This window comes from Schistocerca cancellata, chromosome 1, assembly GCF_023864275.1.
Source record: "Schistocerca cancellata isolate TAMUIC-IGC-003103 chromosome 1, iqSchCanc2.1, whole genome shotgun sequence".
NCBI lineage: Eukaryota > Metazoa > Arthropoda > Insecta > Orthoptera > Acrididae > Schistocerca > Schistocerca cancellata.
In genome coordinates this window covers 783,971,004-783,992,866 of record NC_064626.1, presented here as the reverse complement: position 1 = coordinate 783,992,866, position 21,863 = coordinate 783,971,004, and the positions used below count along the sequence as shown (strand labels likewise).

General features: G+C 39.3%; 1 protein-coding gene across 1 annotated transcript in view; it reads right to left on the bottom strand.

Annotated features, from left to right (window-relative positions):
• LOC126187442 (xenotropic and polytropic retrovirus receptor 1) overlaps nt 1-21,863 on the bottom strand; it is a 112,601-nt gene that overhangs the window by 38,499 nt on the left and 52,239 nt on the right. Inside the window, exon 6 of the mRNA XM_049928526.1 lies at nt 16,079-16,226. Within this exon, the coding sequence (XP_049784483.1) occupies nt 16,079-16,226 (148 nt within the window). The remainder of the gene's footprint in view (nt 1-16,078; nt 16,227-21,863) is intronic.

Genomic DNA, 21,863 nt, shown 5'->3' with positions numbered 1-21,863 from the left:
ACTGGCAATATGCTGGGCATAAACTTTTCCTTGTCCTCTCAAGACTTTAACTTTTGCACATCCCTCTTGGGCTTTGATTGAGCTATGCTTAGGGTATACACATTAGATTTTGGAACTATCAGTTTACTGCGACTTTTTCAGGCCTCCAGCCTTCACGTATTACTGTTGTTCTTTCCACATTCAAAAAGTGAGTAGTTTTCAATTACTGTGTTCTAAAATAACCCTCATTGGAGAAGACAGTTTATGTATGTTACAATAAACTTCATATTAATTTTACAACTGGGTATTCTTCCTGCACCGCGTTCAACAGATGAGTTGGCGATGAGGGATCCCCTTCAACCACTTCTCTCAGATTAACAACATAGTCAAAAGCTACTGAATTTCACTCCCTTAACTTCAGCAGTTCAAAAAGAAGCATGAGCCAGGGACAAATATTTACTACCTTTTACAACAGCTTAACCTGTAATTAGAACTCCAGGCTCAACCCCATGACAGGTTGAAATCCAGTTTGTTACAATACTTTTAACTCCCAGGTGCATGTGGCAGCAACCCAGTACAAGCTTTTTAACTGCCATAAACTTAACAGAATGGATCACACACCTCCAGCATTCATCTCACAACTGCTGTTTTCAGTGTAGTAATCCTCAGTGCAAGCAATAATATGTAGCTTCCTTTGTCCATGACATGATACTCTTGCACACCCCAATAAAGGGCTATGCACATATCTCCTTAAATTGATGGATTCTTCCTTAGAAACATGTCTCCACGTTACAGAGCTTTTGAACAGTCTCTCAGATTATCAGCCACCCTGCAAAATCCATCATAACTGTTCACTGCCTGACCAATATCATGCTACCCTCAGTCCAAGTCACACTTCACACCTAGGTCAGATTAACACAATGCTGGCAAAGATTCAGCAGCCAGTATCTTATTAGTCATCAGTGCCACTGCCAGTGCACTTAAGTGCACCTCTTGTGAGAAGTCCAAACATAGGACTGCACTGTACCACTTCGTGCTCAAAATAAATGTCAACTGTGCACACATGCACCTCTCAGATGTGGGGTGGACCTGTTTTCCATGTGTATCATACATCCAGTTTGTGCTTTGCCACTAAGAGGAATCTCTATCCCTCATGTTAGCCATCACCAACTTGCCCACTGAGTTGCAGATACACACGGGGTCATGCGTGACTATCATGGATTGGCAGTGTTATTACTGCATGGCGTCCCTTTTGGCATTGTGCTGTATAGTTACTGCAATGACACCATTAAAGTCAATGACCAATTTACAGCCCAAGTTCAGTACTGTTTGATAAATCTCTCAGCTAGGATTTTGGTCATCAACTCTCCTAGAGCCATCAGTCCCTTGGGCCTGAATCTGTTCAGTGCTCTTGGCTCAGAAATCCATGACTCCGCTCCCATCATCAAGTCACTGTGTGCCAACACCTTCCTAAATGATCTTGTTTAGCTCAGTGTTCATGCAATCTTATGCTGGTGTCAAAGATTTTGAGGCACATGCCCATCAGTGACACTGAACTTCTTCAAAGCCTGAAATGTTCCCTTTGCGCTCAGAGACAAACTTCAGCTGGAGCTACAGTTATCGTAGGATGAGGATATTCTCACCCCCATTTGCAGCAGCCAATGGGCTGCCCCCATAGTGATCATAGAAAAACCAAATGGTGCACTGTGCATTTGCATGGACTTCAGGACAACCATTAATGCCCACTCTTATCATAGAAGCATACCCTATTCCTAGGGTAGAGGACATAATGATTCACCTCATGGATGGCAAAGTATTTGTCAAGACTGATCTCCATGAGGCATATCTCCAGCTTCTGTTGGCTGAAGACTCACGATGCTTCTCAGTGATCAAAACTCCATTCAGACTGTTTCAGTAAAACAAGATTTCTGTTTTGCATTGCCAGTGTTCTGGTAATTTCTCAACACTACCTCAAGCCCCGCACCCGCAATGTGCCAGACACAGTGAATTGTTTAGATGACATTCTTGTTACAAGCAAGGGCACAAAGGACTTGGCTAACAAGCTACATGCACTGCTCACGGTCCTCCAAAGGCCCACCACAAATGCAATAAAGACAAGTGTTTTCTTTTTCTTTGAGCTGGATATCAGTTGGGGCAGTCCTTTCACATTTTACAACATAGAAAATTATTATGAGTTGTCATCTTTCGTTGAAAGCGTAGCTTGCCATGGAGCCAGGTGGAGAGCAAATTTTTGGTTCTTGTTCTGGCACAGTTGACATTGGCTACTGGGTTGAGTGAACATTGTACTTGATTAACACTGCATGCAATATATTACACAAACTATACATAAATCTGGAGAACTACTATTAAATATTTATTGATCCTTTTCACAATTAGTATACCAAATTCCATGGATAACACAACCATACTGTAAAAATTTCAAATCATTAACTTCAATACTTCTGGAGATATAAATTTTTACCAAAAACACATAATAGCAGTTTCATTAGCACAGATTTCTGACATTATTAAAAGTACATTGGAAAATTATTATTTTATTGTGTTTGGTTGCGTGAGTGTTTTGGAGAGACAGGGAGAGAGCGGAGGGCATACGTAAAGTGAGAATGTGATATTTTATAAAAACTAAGTAAATGTATGTGTGTTGAATTTGTTGTTCGTTAGAGGAAATTTGAGCATATGTTCATATGAGCTTGACTTTAGTTTTGGGACTTCAAAACTTCTAGTCTAAATTACTTGTGGTAAACTGATTGGCTGACATTAGAAATACCATGAGTAAAGAAGTGCTAGAGAGGATCTGATTAGATGCTTAACATACTAGCCAATAGAAATTCAGCATTACCTGTGCATTTCAGTAGGGTTTTGTGCCTCAGATCTATGAGTCTATATGGTCGCTCGGGAGCCGTTTTCTGGTAAACATCTAGGTTAAACAGCGCTGATTAAATTTGTACCAAAATGTAGATATTGCTGATGAAAAGCGACTTCAGTGTTGAGTGTTTTGTGAAAGTTTGAGCTCTGTGAATAGTTTATTGTAGGAGATATTTGCGTGTGAACATTTCATGTTATACATTAACTCCGCATGGCGTGTTTTATGCAGATTATGAGACATTATGCCAAGCACTTCTTTACAAGAAGCCTACTGAACAGCTGAATATGTTAACTCACAAGTAGTCATAGGTCAGTGACTGTTTAGGAAATTCAGAATCTCGGATCAGACTAAATACCTTCTGGCTGCTTTTGGGTGTGAATTTGTAACAGAGACGGTCAATGATATTGCATAATTGATGCTGGAATACTAAATGCAGAACTGATAGTCATTTTTCTTGTTTTAAACACAATAAACCAACCTGAAGAAAATGTTGATATTTTTTCAAATGACTCGTGTAAGAATCTCGAACACTCAATTATTAAAACTAACTTTCAGCTACTGCCCATGGACGGGAGTTATGTGGCCTTTGTGGGGTAGCTATTTAGTCGAATTTTCATCAATGCTGCTTTTGTCAGCTAAACTAGTATCTACAATTACAGACTGAAGGTGCAGACAACCTGAAACCAATACAGGTAGGTGGACTGATTGTTTAAAGGATAGAGAGAAAGCGCAACCTGCCCCATCGCAATGTGTTTGATGGGGGTGGAATGATCAACTGCATTTGTATCTAAGACTCTCTCCGCTCCACAGCGTAACTACAGTCAAACAGGGGGGGGGGGGGGGGGGGGGGGGGGGGGAACAATCCCTAGCAATCATACTTGGCCTAAAGATGTTTCACAACTATGTCTATGGCTGCCATTTCATGCTGTTCATGGACCACAAGCACTCTTTTCAAAGAGTCAGCAAATATTCCGACCTAAACAGCATGCCATCTTTAGCAGGCAGTGCTGTTTCTTTCAAGTTATAATTATGACATTTAGTATTGTTCCTCATACGCCCCTGGGCCAGGACCCTCCTTTGATGCACCTGCTTCCACCTGGACATCACCAATGAGGTAGCTATGGCCAACTTCCCATCGGACGCCAAGCATATTTTGCACTACACCTCCAAGGACCCAGTGCTCTGCAAGTTACTGTGCCTGGTGCAATGCTGCTGGCCACCGGACCATAAGCAACTGTGACACTCAGAGGTCCAGGCCTAATGGCAACACTGGAATGAGCTCTCCATAGCAATCCTGTCTCTCTTGCACGTCAGCCACTGGGGCATTGTGCTCACCATATGCATGGCCCACCAATGTGTCTACTGGGGTGGCATGGGCATGACAATCACTTGCATGGTTATTGCCTGCCTCACCTGCCAGAGCAAGAAGGCCACCCCTCCATGTAGTTTCTTTCCCTTGGACAGACCACTGGTTCCAGCAACACTTGGATTTCTCTAGTCCCATCAGGGGGTACTCCCCGTCATTCACTACAGATGCTGACAGTGGCTTCCCCTATATATAATGAATGTCAACAATGGCTGCTGGGCAGACCATTCAAATTCTGTTCTGCATTTTTTCAACTGAAGGGCTCCCAGAAACTATCATAATGGATAACAGTCCTCAATTTTCTTCCATGCTATTTTCTACTTTCTGTAAAGTAAATGGTGTAGTACTGATATATACTGCACCTGTCAACCCTGCTTCCAATGGTCTAGCCAAACACTTTGTCTGTACAGTTAAATCCCGCTGTCTGAACCATTTCGACAAAGCACATATGCTTTTTCTGGATTCTTATCATTCCACTCCCTAGGACAGGTCAAACCCATCAGAACAACTCTGTGGCTGCCACATTGGTCACAATTATCTATCATCCACCCCACAGTGCTCATCCTTCCTCTCAGTGGTCCAGCCACCATTGTTTCTCTCTTCAAGATCATGTCTGGGCCACCAGCATTGGTATCCTGAGGTCGTTTTCAACCTTTTGGGCCACATCACGACTGAGCTGGCAGTGGTCCAGCCACCACTGTTTCTCTCTTCAAGATCATGTCTGGGCCACCAGCATTGGTATCCTGAGGTCATTTTCAACCTTTTGGGCCACATCACGACTGAGCTCGTGCTTCAAAACAGTGTACCATGAGCACATTAACAAATTGCAGCCTTGTTGTGATCCTCTGCCAGGGTCCACTAAGCTACCATCACCATATGTTCCAGAGGTGGAGTCCTCCACAATGCCCATCCCAGACACCACAGGTCTATATCAGCTCCAGCCTGCGGCCAGCTTCCCTGTGATCTCCTCAGCTGCTCCACATGCCACACCAGCGCCAACGCCAATGGAGTGGATCTCCGCTACACAGTCACCCCAGCTGCTACCTCCTCTCCTCCCTTCAGGGGAGCAGAGGAGGAAAGCTGAATGCTGTGCTGAGACCCTGTGCCCACTCAGCCAGCAGCTAACAATACAAATATGTCATATGGACACAGACCTCGCTGGGGACAGCTCCTCAGGCAAGAGACAAGGGATGACCATATTTCGCCCAGCCACCAGGTGGTAACACATGCACTGCCAGACATCGCTGGCCACTGGTCCCATTGACCTTTTCTCCTCCACATGCTGTGAGACTGGAAGTAGTACTTGCAGCATTCTGGTGCCCAGACAGTATTTGGGCCAGCACCAGGCCTGGGAAATGCCCATCAGTTCACTCCAAATGAGTTTCCTGGACCAGGCGTCAACTGCAAAAGCATCCCCACAATCAAGATCTCACTCTGGAGCTGCTGCTATGATGACAATGATGACGACGACAATGCCAATGCCAATGCCAATGCCAATGCCAATGCCTACTCCATCTATATAGACCTTCACCTCCAGGAGTTGCCAGCTATGGCCCTATACCATTAGTGGGCTCTAAATCAGGTGTTTCAAAACTTTTTCTCTTACAGGACACCCTGAGAATCATGGTGCTTTGATGTAACACCTTGTTTATTTAGAAGGTTAATAAAATTTTTAAAAATGAGAAAAACTTGTTTTATTTAATGATTACGTCAATTTTAAATCATAACTAATAACACAGAAATTGCAATAAAATTTAAAAAAATGAGTATCACCAAAATGTTGGAAAAACACCATGTTATTAATAGTTTTTTGCAATGTTCATTTTCTGTGGAACACTAAACAGTTTGGGAAACCCTGTTCTATATCAAAGAGATGTGGCCTCCAATGCCATGGCCATTAATTAGACTTTGTAGATTTGTCTGTTTTTCATTGGCAATACACCAAACTTGAAAACTTTTACTTGTCCTCTTGAGGCTTTAACTTTTGCACGTCCCTTCTAGACTTTGAGAGAGGCACGCTTAGGATATGGACATTGAATTTTGGAACTTTGAATTTACTGTGACATTTTCAGCCTTTCAAGTCTTCAGTCATTATTATTGTTCTTTCACTATTCAAGAATTGACTTGAATTCAATTACTATGTTCTAAAATAACTCTCACCTAAGAAGGCAGGTTGAGTATGTTGCAATGAACTTCATATTAATTTTGTATCTCATATTTTTCTTGTGCTGCCTTCTGTGGACATATCCTATCCACTCAGACAATGACATTTGTCAGAGCACATCATTGGTGTGACTCTTCTTTGCTACGGTGCACTGAGAATGGTGCTCTAGGCAGCAGGTTCACCCCCCACATATGATGGAGGGTCACATAGTACAAGTCATTGACATCTGGAGTGGCATAAGTAGGCCAGCACAGTGAAACAAAAGCAGACCATGTGTTTGCTCATTCAATGCCCTTTCATGACACTAGGACCACTTTCACAAAAATTACATTCACCATGCTCAAGGACTTGCTGCAGGTTATTGTGGTTGTCAGATTCTCAATTACAATTCACCAACAACTACTTCTGGGCATTGTAATGGAACTGCTCAAACCCCTCTTTTTTTCCTGTGAAGTACAGAAGTAGCTGACACACCATAATTTATAATTTAAAGTTAAAAATATCATAACCATACTCATTGCTTTCCATAATTATTCAAAAAGATAAAACTGATAGAAAAATGCTATTGTTTATTAAATATTAATTGATTGTATCTCTTTGGTTAAGAAACACTGATTATATTGACTTTCCATGTAAATCTTTGTATGTACACTTCACACATCTTTGTAACTGTAGTTGGAAGTCTGTCTGTTGTGCAGTGATGAAGTAAAGCTGAGTGTCTGTTGTGGTCACTCTATGGAGCCAGAACATTTTAATATGGAATAACTGTTATGCAAAAATTGAGCTGTTAAGTGACAATGTGTGTTACCTACTGTTAAAATAACTTTGATGTTGCTTAAAAAGTTGATGTGAAGAAAGTAATCTTATTCATAATACTATTTCAACATACATATATCCAAGTAACAACCAAACTATATTTTGCAGGAAGAGAATCTGCCATGTTGACAAACAGCCAAGCAAAATTTCAAGAAGCACAAAGTTAAGTGAAAATAATAAACTCACATTATTCTACGTGCACTTGGTCACATTAATACACATTTATCTTGCAAACACATACAAAGTCAGTAGTTTATGAAGTTTGCTAATGTCTTTATTACCGCAACTAGCTGTTACTCAAGACTGCACTCACATATCAGTAATTTTGCTGTAATGAGTAAGAAAGCTATTGTACATACAATAATTTCAGCTACTTACACGTTTGCCTGTTCTAATAAGCATAGCTAGTGATGTGTCCTGCCCCCCCCCCCCCCCCACCGCCGCCAGCCACCCCCCCGCTCCATCTTCACCACTCCACTGCTGCAATACATGATGTAGTTGTATGCTCAGAGTCATTGCCTAGTGGTGGGAGTGGAGGGGCACTGATAGGAGTGCACATCTATGCATCGTGCTGCTGATGTAACTATACAGGGTTGCCCCCAAGTTTCCCCAAGTGAAATTCCCTGATATTTTCCTAATTTCCAGATAAGTTTTAGAATTGTTCCCTGACAAATTTTGAGATTTCAAGGGTGAGTAAAGACATAAGTTGACAAGAAAATGTGGGGACTTCTGCATTTCTAAACAAGTGAGGAAAACTTTTATGTACTAACGTCAACATCTTTTATAATGAACTGTGTTTAGATGGAGAAAGCAATCCAAATGGTATGTGTGTTTCATTAAGACCGCCGATGTTATTTTATTTCAATAAAAGGAAACACATTTGGTGACAAAAATATGCATTTCCCTGGAGTCGCAAGACACATTTAAAACTCTTTCACTGATTTCAGAAATAACCCCAGAAAAAAGTAGGCCTCTTGAAAGAGTGAATAAGGTGAGGAAGAGTTGTGTAAGACACTACTATAAGTGACCGCCAATAAAATGTTGGTTCGCCCATGTTCGTTACTGTCAGTTATTACCCATTGTGTTATGCCTATTATTTTAGTGGTATTGTGTGTCCGCCTGCTTAGCTGAATGGTAATCTGTCTGTCTAAGTGGTAATCTGGCCTGTCAGCAGGCCCAGGTTCAATTCCCGGTTGGGTTGGGGATTTTCACCACTCATGGACTGGGTGTTGTGTTGTCTTCATCATCATTTCATGATCACTGACAGACAAGGAGGCGAAAGTAGCATCATCTGAACAAATAATTGCAACCCGACAGCCGAACTTCCCTGGATGGGGCCTCATGGCCATCAATGCCACACAATCATTTCATTTTACAGGTACTGCGTAACTTTTCTTTTGAGAAATATATGAGTACATAGTGTAAAAACCATCAGCGACTGGCACAATTTTCTTCTTCTTATCGTCCATACTTTATAACATACAAACTACTTCCAAAGTGACACGATGTACTATAACAATAAAAACACCACACTGTACAATGTACTTATGGTGAGACAGTTGCAATTCCTGAAATCTATTGCTTGTGGCCTCTGTCCTGCCAAGGAGCACCACAGTCCTGGATCCATGACAAAAATATGCTGCATTATGCCATACACAAACGGATCCAGTCTGCAGGCAGATCAGTGAGACTAGATATGACGGGCAGGGCCTGTACATTATTGGGAAACTATGGGTTTCAGATCAGCAGACCGGATCTGTTAAAGATACCCGCCGAAACAGCCTGCAGCTTCAGCCCCTCATGGAAGTCCACTTGCATGGCCAGCTGTTCACAAGTCACTGACACCAAGCTAATGAAATGAGACCACAGTGATCAATCCAAGCAACAGATAAGTTGCGCAAATACTCTGAGTATCAAAACTAATGAGCATAGGTAGCAACTCACCATGAAGATGATCGCTGAGCTGCAGACAGGCATGTAGAATCTCCACTATATGGTGAATGGCAACTATCCTTTTCCTTATATTATTAATATGGAAGTATAGATTAAACACTTTGAGTATTGTATGAGCAGGTCACATCCATTTTTAAGAAGGGCTGTACTGTATAAGCAGGTCATTTCTATTTTTAAGAAGGGCAATAGGACAGATGCACACTATTATAGACCTACCAGGTGTACTGGTATGAAATGAGCGTTTTTTTTTTTTTTTTTTTTTTTTTGTGAAAATGAAACACTAATTTTGAATTGAAAAGTAAAAACATTTTATTCAAAGTACTGACCATTGCTTTCTACACATTTTGACCACCTTTCTGGCAATTTGTGGACACCACGCCAATAGAAATGTTCGTCTTTTGAAGCAAACCAATCAGACACCCAATTTTCAACTTCTTCGTAGGAATCGAAGTGTTCCTCAGCCAATGCATGTCCCATTGATGAAAACAAATGGTAGGCGGAAGGGGCCAAGTCTAGTGAATCTGGCGAGTGGGGTAGCAGCTCCCAGCCAAGTGTTTTGATTGTATCTTGAACCAGTTTTGCTTTGTGTGCAGGTGCACTATCATGTAAAAAAATTACTTTGCCATGTCTTCTGGCCCATTCTGGTCTTTTTTCGATCAATGCATAGTTCAAATTGATCATTTGTTGTCTGTGGCAATTAGTATTTACAGTTTCACCACATTTTAGAAGCTCATGATGCACCACACCTTTCTGATCCCACCAAACACAGAGTATTGTCTTCGTGCCGAATTGATCTGGTTTTGCAGTCAATGTTGATGGTTGTCCCAGATTAACCCATGATTTTTCCCACTTAGGATTCTTAAAATAAATCCATTTTTCATCACCAGTAACAATTCAATGCAAAACTGATTTTCTTTCATGTCTTTGAAGCAAAATTTGACAAATGGTTTTTCGGTTTTCCATCTGTCTTTCATTCAATTCATGTGGCACCCATTTTCCACAATTTTGGATCTTTCCTACAGCTTTCAAACAGTCAGAAATTTTATGTTCTGCAAGATTTAGCATTGCTGCCATTTGCTTCTGACTCAAAGTATTATCTTCATCCAATATTGCTCGCAATTCGGCATCTTCGAACTTTTTTGGTGGTCTTCCACGCTCTTCATTTCTTACATCAAAATCATTATTTCTGAACTGTTGAAACCATCTTTTGCATGTTGCTTCTGAAAGAGCATGATCACCATATGCCTCGACAAGCATTCGATTCAACTCTGCAGCACTTTTTTTCAAATGAAAACAAAAAATTAGTGCTTGCCGCAAATCATCACTTTCTGGTACAAAATTCGACATTGTTAACATGATGAAAAAAACATACGATGATGTTTGTTCCATGACTTTATGTATACTAAATATCTTTAACAGATGTCATACCAACCAAACAAAAAAAAAAATATTTAAGGCTTGTTCACAACAAATGTTACCTATCGACACATTTGTATCTTAACGCTCATTTCATACCAGTACACCTGGTATATCATCGACGTCAATCTGTTTTAAAATTATGGAACATGTTTTATGCTCAAGAATTGTAATGTTCTTGGAGAAGGAAATTCTCCTCTATAAAAATCAACATGGATTCTGCAAACAGATATCGTGCAAAATTCGGCCCACTCTGTTCCTCCATGAAATCCACAGCGCCGTAGACAATGGTGCTCAGGGTGACGCCTTGTTCCTTGACTTCAGGAAAGCATTTGACACTGTCCCACACTGCCATTTAGTGAAAAATATATATACGAGTTTATCAAGTATCAGGGCAGATTTGCAACTGAATTCAAGACTTCCTAGCAGACAGAACTCAACATGTTGCTGTTAACGAAAAAAAAAAAATCAATAGATGTAAAGGTAATTTCCAGAGTACCCCAAGGAAGTACAATAGGATCGTCACTGTTTACAATATATATAAAAGTTCTGGTAGAAAGCGTCAGATGTTCTCTAAGGCTCTCTGCAGATGATGCAGTTGTCTATAACAAGGTAGCAACGCCAGAAAACAGGAAGCATTTGCAGAATGACCTCCAGAGAATTGATGAATGGTGAAGGCTCTGGCACTTGACCCTAAACATAAATAAATGTAACATATTACGCATATTTAGAAAAAGAAATCCACTGCCATATCGCTACACTATTGATGATAAACTGCTGGAAACAGTATCTGCCATAAAATATCTAGGCATACCGTATTTACTCGAATCTAAGCCGCACTCGAATCTAAGCCGCACCTGAAAAATGAGACTCGAAATAAAGGAAAAAAAAATTTCCCGAATCTAAGCCGCACCTGAAATTTGAGACTCGAAATTCAAGGGGAGAGAAAAGTTTTAGGCCGCACCTCCAAATCGAAACAAAGTTTGTCCATTGTAATATGAGACACAATTTAGGTCGAATGAATGATACAGCTACAGTAGTTGGGTTCGAGTCTAAGCTTAGCAGTTAAGCTTTACCACGTAGCCATTGCTATGCGTCAGGCGCTCCGTCCGTATTTATACGGGTGCCCTTCCTTTTTCACGTGCTTCGTCTGGTTTGAATCGATTGCTTATTTTGCTTTGATCTGATAATTGCCGTTTTCTTTGTTATAGGTGTTTGCGTCACTCTTAAGCTGAAAATGCATTACTGCACTGTGTCATGCATTGTTTGTCGTATTCTGATAGTGCGTGTTTACGGCCTGTCGCGGCTCGCGGCACGGCTTGCTTTTGTGCGTGCTACCGCCGCGTACAATTAAAAAAAAAAGAGGAATCGTCTCATTAGCGAAACAATGGCAAGAGACCGCAATTTGTTGTTACTTACACTGCTGCTTTCTTTGATAATGATCAACAAGAATCAAATAATAGACTGCGTATGATAGAACATGTTCTGAACGAAAGTTAGGCGAAAATTTTTCTCCGTTTGAAAATCTTTGCGGTCGCTTCTTTATTACATCAAATTCTGCACAGAAATTAGAGTCATTTTAGATTTAAAAATCTAGTCACTTGCCGTGCTTCATTTCTGACTGTATCACTATTAGGCATAAGAATAATACGAATATAAACATGACACGATACGTATATTCTTCCGCGTTTGCTGTTGTCTCACTCTAGTTTCGTAGTTTATTAGGCAGACAGGATTTAAATGAGATAGCAGCAAACACGAGAGAATACATGGCAAAATGTTTATATTCGTATAATTCTTATGGTGAAGAGAATACTGTATATGATTCAAATTTCATCAGGTTCCTATTAGCAACCATCTCTTCTCACAGATAGGAAAAAATTCAGAACGTAGAGTTGGCCATATTGACAAACATCCCACACAGTCTTGCCAGTCAGATTTTCGTAGTACACTGAAATTGTGCTACATTCGAATATGAACAATATGGAATTTGTATTTACTTCGTTGGATAATGTATGAAAATGCAGTGGTCTAAACTCGCGGCGGAGAAAAAAAGCTCGTCTTCTCCTTTTTTTTTTTTTAATTTATTTACTGACGCTGAGATTTTGGCGCCAGTATTTATCCTCTACAAAGTATGCCTGCGTAGCGCTACATATATTCGGCGGCAGAAGTTAGTTGTGGCGGCATGTACCGACATTTTTCATAACTTCTGCTTGCTTTGCACTCGATTCTAAGCCGCAGGCGGTTTTTTGGATTACGAAAACCGGAAAAAAAGTGCGGCTTAGATTCGAGTAAATACGGTAACTATCCAGAGCGACTATAAGTGGAAAGACCACATAAAACAAATAGTGAGAAAAACAGATGGCAACTCAGATTCAAAGGAAGAATCTTAAGGAAATGTAACTCATCCACAAAGGAATGCACTTGTTCTACCAATTCTTGAGTATTGTTCACCTATTTGGGATCCCTACCAAATAGGACAGATAGAAGGGGGGGGCAAGGGTGCAGTGGTGTGGGAGGGGGAGGGGGAGGGTATGGGAGGGGGAGGGATGGGGAGGGGGAGGGGGTGAGGAAGCGGGAGAGGGAGGGGGAGAGGGAGCGGGAGAGGGAGGGGGAGGGGAAAGGGAGGGGGAGGAGGAGAGGGAGGGGGAGGGAGATCTAATGAAGAGTGGCACATTTCATCACAGGATCATCTGGTTGGCACAAGAGCATTACAGAGATACTCAACAAACTCCACTGGCAGAGTTTTGAGAGAGGTGTTGTGCATCATGGAGAGATTTACTATTGAAATTTTGAGAAAGCATGTTCCAGGAAGAGTCAGCCAACACATTACTTCCTCCAACATACGTCTCACGTAATGACCATGAGGAGAAGATTCAAGAAATTAGAATCAATACAGAGGCTTACCGACAATTATTCTTCCCATGCGGTATTCGCGAGTGGAACAGGACTGGAGGGCCTTCCAACACACACCATTATGTGGCTTGTGGAGTACGATGTAAATGTAGATGTATTTATTATGTTGAATCAAATTATGTAGAACATATCAATCAATAAAAGCATTTTCACAAATCATCAAAAAATAAACAGCTCTTCCAAAGAGTAAACATGTTTCCCTTTGTCACATTACATTCTTCAAGCTGTGGTCTGGTTCTGATGAAATAAAGCTATATGTTGCCCCAAGCTATGCTAAAATCACCAGTGAAATGCCATGAAAAATGTTCCAGCAGTTTTGGACTTAGCATGTTCAAAGAGACAGACAGACATGATGGTATTAGATAAAACTTTAGATCACATTTCTTTATCTGATTCTGATTAAATAGTGTTTACACAATGTTCCAAGTTATGTACAAATTACTTTCGAAAATCCTATGAAAATTTGTCTAGTAGTTTTTGATATGTTAGTGTTCTCGGAGACAGACAGAAACGACTGAGTTGCATAAAACTTTAAATTACAACACCGTTTTTTCTCCCAATTTTGATAAAATAAAGCCTTTGACGGGCAGATCAGAAACAGACAGACAGACACAGCTGATTTAGATAAAACTTTAAATTACAATGTCATTTTTTTTCCCGTGACCCAATTTCGATGAAATAGAGCCTATGCAGGATGGTCAGAAATAGTCTTAAAAGGTCGTATGGGTGTTGCACGGTAGGTTGTTCTGAAAAATAACTGTTAAAAATTCAATACAATGTGCTGTTTTTGAATTAACTAGCATTTAAGTTAGTCATCAGGACATAGCGTGCACAAATTCAAGCAGCCTGCTGATATAATTAGTGTCAGCTGTTCTCATATAATGTCGCATGTCCTATTTTTCTATCACTCTCTCGTTTGATTTTAGGAAACTGAATGAAGAACACATTCAGTGACATCATCTCTGGCGGGCTGTTTGAATTTGGGCACAGAACAGACCATTTGGCTAAACTCAATACTAATTAAGTCTGGAACAGCGTAACATATCGATTTTTTCCTTAACAATTATTTCTTGGCACAACTAATTCTGCAACACCTTTAAATGCTTTTTATATTGTCCTCTTATGAGAACACTGCCCCAAGCTAAGTTCAAGTTTCCTGTGAAAACTCCATAAAAATTTGTATAGTAGTGTTGGAGATTAGCATGTTCAAACAGCCAGACATGAAGGTTTTACAGTTTTATCATCAGTATAGATAGAGTATTGCATTCAGTAAAGCAAAGGGTGGGTTAGAACACAATCATGTTCATTGGACTTGTCTTTAGTGCATTCTCATGCATTGTGACCAATAAACAAGACTACCATGTTTCAACTGTTTTAACATGAAGAGTTACTTCAGTATCATGCAATTTGAGCCATGTGAATGATATAGTAATATCAAGTTCAGATTAAATCAATACTGAACATTATCTGGATGCATCCTTTCAGAATAATATTGGTGTTATATTTTTGTTGTCTCTTGTATTACAAGGGTGGTTTGAAAAGTTCTCAAAATCACCACGAGAGGTCAGCGGTAGCGCAGTGAGTTGTTTAAGTGATATTCATTGGACTGTTGCCTGTAAACACGTGTCATGTCAGTGCTCTTGGAAGAGAGCTGTGGTGGCGACGTGGCTCTGTTGTTGTTCCCCCATACTGATTTGTGAAGATGGAAAAAAAAATCAAGATTCAAGCAGTGATTAAGTACTACATAAAGAAAGGTACGAAAGCAAAGGACGTTCATGCCAATTTCCAGAACACACTGGGGGACTCTTCACCTTCATGTTCAGCTGTTGCCAAGTGGGCAAATTAATTTAAATTTGGTCAAGAGAGCTTAGATAATGATCCACACTGTGATCGGCCAAGATGTGTCACTACTCTAGAAATCATTGTGAAAATGCACAAAATGGTCATGGAGGATCGTTGATTGAAAGTGCGTGAAATTGCTCATGCTTGCCAGACATCACCTGAAAGGGTGTATCATATTTTAACCGAAGAATTAGAAATGAAAAAATTATCTGCAAGATGGGTTCCGCAATTCTTGACGCGTGCCCGCACACATGCCGTCACCATGGCAAAATTACATGAGCTAAGGCATGAATTTTTGCCATACCCAGCTTATTCACCTGATATGGCTCCATCAGACTTCCATCTCTTCCTGAAACTGAAAATTTTTCTCAGTGGATGAAGATTCACTTCAAACAAAGAACTGATAGCTGAAGTCTACAACTATTTTGCAGACCTGGAGGGAACTCATTTTCGAGATGTGACCAAGGCACTGGAACATCGTTGGACCAAGTGCATTAATCAACAACGAGAATACATAGAAAAATAAAAAAAGTTTCAGTGGTTTAAGTACTTTTTTTCTATTCTGTTCCGAGAACTTTTCAAACCACCCTCATAAGGTCATTTCTTACTGTAACTGACTCATTAATGGCTACATACCGCCTCCTTATCATTCCACCTTAGGCATTTATTTATAAACAAAAATATAAAATTGTCATTTACAGTCAAGAATATATTAGCTTACCTACACTCAAAAACTAACCTTCAGCCACCATCCAGTTCTTATTAGTTGCATAGAAACAAATCAGGAACTGCAGATCAGTGAAAACTACCACAAGACTATTAAGTTGGTCTGCCAACCAGAAATCAGCAAAGTTCACATAGAAAAATGGAGCCAGTATGATTCGTGTCTGCAAGGAAAAAAGAACAGATTAAGACACAAAATACTTTACCTCTCTTATGAGTTACAGAATCTGAAACATACATGCAACATGAAAATTCATGTGTATGTAAACACTATACACATAAAAATTAAGATTAATTCTATAAGCCATAAATGAAAATCACTCAGTGAACAAAAATTCTGCCCAGTTTGTACTGCCTTGTTTTTAACAGTGTTTCATATATTATCAGGGCATATTAGATTATAGATTATCTGTCTTAATGTGTGAACATGATACAAAATGTGAAGGAATTTGAAAAATTGAAGTTTTGGTGACAAACAAAAATGGCCAAAGATATAAAAAATTGGGTATATGTGATTGATAATTCTTGCAGTCCAAATGGAAGACAAGAAGAATAAGAAGATTAAGAAAAGGAAGAAGTCCTCAAAAGCTGCAGGAGCCTGGGAAGCAAGAGGTGCCTGGAAGCATCCAGATTTCTCACAAATATGAGTTCTTCCACATTCCTGAGATGGAAACTAGTTTTCATCATGTGCCAGGCTCTTATTGACATCTGTTTGGGTATTAAGTGATGCCAATTTCTTCCATCTCTGATTCTCCATTTCCTTCTAAAGCATTCTTCCATCCTGCACCATGTTTACATTCTACACTCCGATTCAGTCATCATCAGGATTTTGCATGCTTCATTATTATTATTACTGTTTATTATTATTATTATTATTATTATTATTATTATTATTATTATTATTTTATACATAGCTGTTTCTTTCCAGGAACTGTGGCATTTATTTCAAAATAAAATTAGATCATTAGTTGCACAGATATTTTTATTTCACTTTACCAGTTTTGACAAATTAATCCGTCATCTTCCAAAACTTAGTATTGTTTTAGCAAATGTCAATATCTTCTTCAAAGAAGCAAAATCCCATGATGTGTCCAAAAAATTTACATATTGTATGTGATTACTGCAAAAACATATTGACTGACTGCAAATTTACAGTAAATGAGTCACATCTATGTACACGTCAAACTGCCGTGCCAGCAGCAAGGAACTTATATATATTATGTTTACAACTACCACATTCAATATTTATATTTTTGGACATATAACGGTAAATATCTGCACAACTGACGACTGAGGTTTTTTTCTCAGTTTATTAGTATTTGTACCCATTGATCCATTTTGAGATTAACTGTCACCTTTGATCTATTCATTGTCAGCATTTCATTATCAGTACTCTGAAAGCTGAATATTATATGTTTCAGTGTCATTTCCTGCACATTCTCGTCACCTGATCAAGGTTTTTGGATGGCTTTTACTTTCATCCAATCCTTTAATTTCCTTTGACAGTTTATTTTTTCTTTATGCTAATGGCTTAACATCTTGAAATATTGAAGGCTATTCAGTCTCAGTAAGGGAAGTCCAATTCCCCTGACTGGTCAGTACATGGTTCTCTTATGAGTTAGGAGCTGTTGTTCGCCTTTCTTTCTTCATACTTGGAAGAAGGCTAGATGGTTTATCCTCCCAAAATCTCTTCACAAATTCACTATATTTATTTCAATTCTTCTGCATATTTCTTGTTTGTCTTCCTTTTAAGCTTCTCATAAAAGACGTGCTTCACTGTTAACATTCTAAAAACTAGATATAGATTATGATTTCATCTATGATGTTCATGTCTTGTAAACCATCTTGTTTCTTCAACCAGGTGAATGATATTAAAATTAATAATGTTGAGCAGTCTTTTGATGAGTCTGCTGTTGTTCTTTCTAAAAACACAATCATAAAATTTCATGTCTACTTATCTACCTGTATTTAGAGGTCAGATGTTGTTCATCCAAATTCAATTTTATTGTATGGGTCCATATATTTACCTAATAAATATCTGCTCTTTTTTTCAGTTTCTGCAATTTTAGAACATCCTCTAACAGCTACATTCTCTTGTGTATATAGGGCTTTTGGTAAAAGAACTATCTTGTAACGTGGCAATTTTGCATTGTATGGTATTACTTCTTTTTGTTGTTAAGGTTGCTTTTGATTCTAAATACCTTTTGAATTTGACCACCCTTTCTAACTTTGCTGATGGCAGTATGGTCTCCCCAAGGTATCTGAAGGAGGGCACCAGTAAAATAATTCCAAATTTCATCTTTAGTGGAACTTTCCTGTTACTCTGAAACAGATTTTCCATGTAATGGGAAGATATCTGGAGGTCTGATTTTCCACTATTATAATTAGTGTCTTCCTTAGTCTTACTGATAACTGCTAAATTTTGAACAAAGGCTAAAAATATTAAATTGATTAGTATCCATACTATCTTAAGTTTACTCCTCTGACATAATTTTCCTGTTCACTCACAACTTTGTTCATAAATAAGTTAAACAGCAGATAAAGTGGATGGGGAAGGGGGAGGGCAGTGGTCAGCTCCATGTCAAACACCTAAATGCACCTGAAAAGGTGGTTAAATGTAATTTTTGTTTTTCCAACTTCAAATCTGTGTAATAATAACTAAGCATTCACTATGACATGATGATGATGTTGTTGTTGTTGTTGTTGTTGTTGTTGTTGTTGTTATCTTCAGTCAAAGACTGGTTTGATGCAGCTCTCCATGCAACTCTAACCTGAGCAAGCATCTTCATCTCCAAATAGAATTGGAATCTACATCCTTCTGAGCCTGCTTACTTCATTCATCTCTTCTTCACACTCTACAATTTGTACCCCCACCCCCCTCCCTCATCACCAGTACCTCCCTCCAGTGCTAATCCCTTGATGTCTCACAATGTGCCCTATCAACTGAGCTCTGCTTTAGGCCAAGCTGTGACACAAATTTCTTGTCTCTCCAATTCTATTCAATTCCTCCTTGTTAGTCGTGAGCTATCCATCTAATCTTTCGCATTCTTCTGTAGCATCGCATTTCAAGAGTTTATATTCTCTTTCTGTCTAAACTGTTTATCATCCATGTCTCAGTTCCATACATGACTACACTCCAGACAAATACCTTCACAAAAAAATTTGTAACACTTAAGTGCATATTCGATGTTAAAAAATCTCTCTTTTTCAGAAATGCCTTTCTTCCCATTTCCAGTCAACATTTTATATCCTTTCTACTTTGGCCATCAGCAGTTATTTTTCTTGCCAAATAGCAAAACCTATCTACTTTAAGTGTCTCATTTCCTAATCTTATTCCCTCAGCATAACGCGATTTAATTTGACTACATTCCATTACCTTTGGTTTACTTTTGGTGATGTTCATCTTATACCCTCCTTTCATGACACTGTCCATTCCATTTAACTGCTCTTCCAAGTCTTTTGCAGTCTCTGACAGAATTACAATGTCATCAGGAAACTTCACAGTTTTCAATTCTATTCCCTGAACTTAAATTCCTTCTCTACATTTTTCTTTGGTTTCATTTACTGATTGCTCAATGTACAGATTGGATAACATTGGAGATAGGCTAAAACCCTGCCTCACTCCCTGCTCAACCAGTGCTTCCCTTCCATGTCCTTCAAATCTTATAACTGCCATCTGGTTTCTGTACAAATTGCAAATAGCCTTTTACTCCCTGTAAGTTACCCCTGCTACCTCCAGAATTTCAAAGAGAATATTCCAGTCAACATTGCCAAAACCTTTCCGTAAGTCTACAAATGCAACAAACAGAGGTTTGCCTTTCCTTAACCTATGTTCTAAGAGAAGTTGTAGGGTTAGTACTATTGTGTGTTTTCCCATATTTCTCCAGAACCCAACCTGATCTTCTCCAAGGTTGGCTTTTACCAGTTTTTCCAGTATTCTGTAAAGAATGTGTGTTAGCATTTTGCAACCATGACTTATTGAACTGATAGTTAAGTAATATTCACACCTGCTTTCTTTGGGATTGGAATTATTACGTTCTTCTTGAAGTCTGAGAGTATTTCACCTGTCTCTTACATTTTGCACAGCAGATGGAATAGTTTTGCCATGGCTGGCTCTCTCAATCCAATCAGTAGTTCTGACAGAATGTCATCTACTCCAGGGCCCTTGTTTTGACTCAAGTCTTTCAGTGCTCTGTCAAATTCTTCTCACAGTATCATATCTCCCATCTCATCTTCACCTACATTCTCTTCCATTTCTTTGATGTAGCCTTCAAGTTCATCTCCCTTGTATACATCGTCTATATACTCCTTCCACCTTTCAGCTTCCCCTTATTTGCTTAGGACTGGTTGCAATCTGAGCTCTTGATACTCAAACAGCCGCTTCTCTTTTCTCCAAAAGTCTCTTTAATTTTCCTGTAGGCAGCATGTATTTTTCCCCTTGAATTATACTTCTAAATCCTTAGATTTGTCATCTAGCCATTCCTGCTTAGCCATTTTGCACTTCTTGTCAATCTCATTTTTAGATGTTTGCATTCCCTTTCACCTACTTCATTTTCTACATTTTATATTTTCTCCTTTCATCAGTTAAAATCAGTGTCTCCTATGTTATCCAAGGATTTCTACTAGGCCTTCACTTTCTGCCTATTTGATCACCTGCTCCTTCACTATGTAATCTCTTAAAGCTACCTGTTTGTCTTTTACTGTATTGTTTTTCTCTGTTCTAGTCAACCATTGCCTAAAGCTTCCTCAAACACTCAACAACCTCTGGTGCTTTCAACTTATCCAGATCCCAGCTCCTTAATTTCCTACCTTTCTGCAATTTCTTCATTTTAATCTGCATTTAATAACCAATAAATTGTGGTCAGTGACCGCATCTGCCCTTAGAAATGTCTTACAATTTAAAATCTCGTTCCAAAATCTCTGTTTTACCACTATATAGCCCAATCTGAACTCTTCTACAGTCTCCAAGTATTTTCTATGTAAATAGCCTTCTTTCATGATTCTTAAATTAAGTGTTAGTGATGCAAAATTCTACTGGGCAGTTTCCTCTTTCATTTCTTTCCCCCAATCCATATTCACCTATTTTTCATCCTCTTCCAATTCCCACCTCACAATTAAATTTTCATTTCTCTTAACTATCTGAATAATTTCGTTTAACTCAGCATATATTCTTTCAATCTCTTCACCTTCTATGGAACTAGCTGGGATATAAACTTGTACCTCATGTCTATCCTGGCTACAAAAATGTGTTCACTATGCAATTCATACTTACTACCTGCATTCCTATTTTTTTATTATGATTAAACCCACTCCTGCACTACTCTAGGTGCCCACTAGGGGCAAGACACAGCCTGATGTGTTCACAGTGGCAGGTATTCTTCGCCAGGTTGACCACATTTCGGGTCAGCGGTAATTCAGTGCTTCTCAACACAGCTGTAGCCACCACAGAAGTACATACTCAGCACTTCCACCAGCCAGGCCTGACCAGATAATGACACTCTGGGTGACACTGAGATGGCATATTCACCTCACTCACCATCAGAGTTATCAACTTCAGAATCTAATAATTGTAAACAAACAGCAATAAAGATTTTATTGTATCTATGAGCTGCCTATTCTTGCTGACCTCTATCCATCTTCAGCAGGGAACAGCCATCCACACCCAACCACCCCACCAACCCCATTACAATGTCTGAAAACAAGTATTAAGCATAAGTAACTATAAAATGTTTCTATGTATGAAGAATGCAACATCTTCTATCCAAGCCTTTACCTTTGTTCTTCATTTGATCCCATTTCAG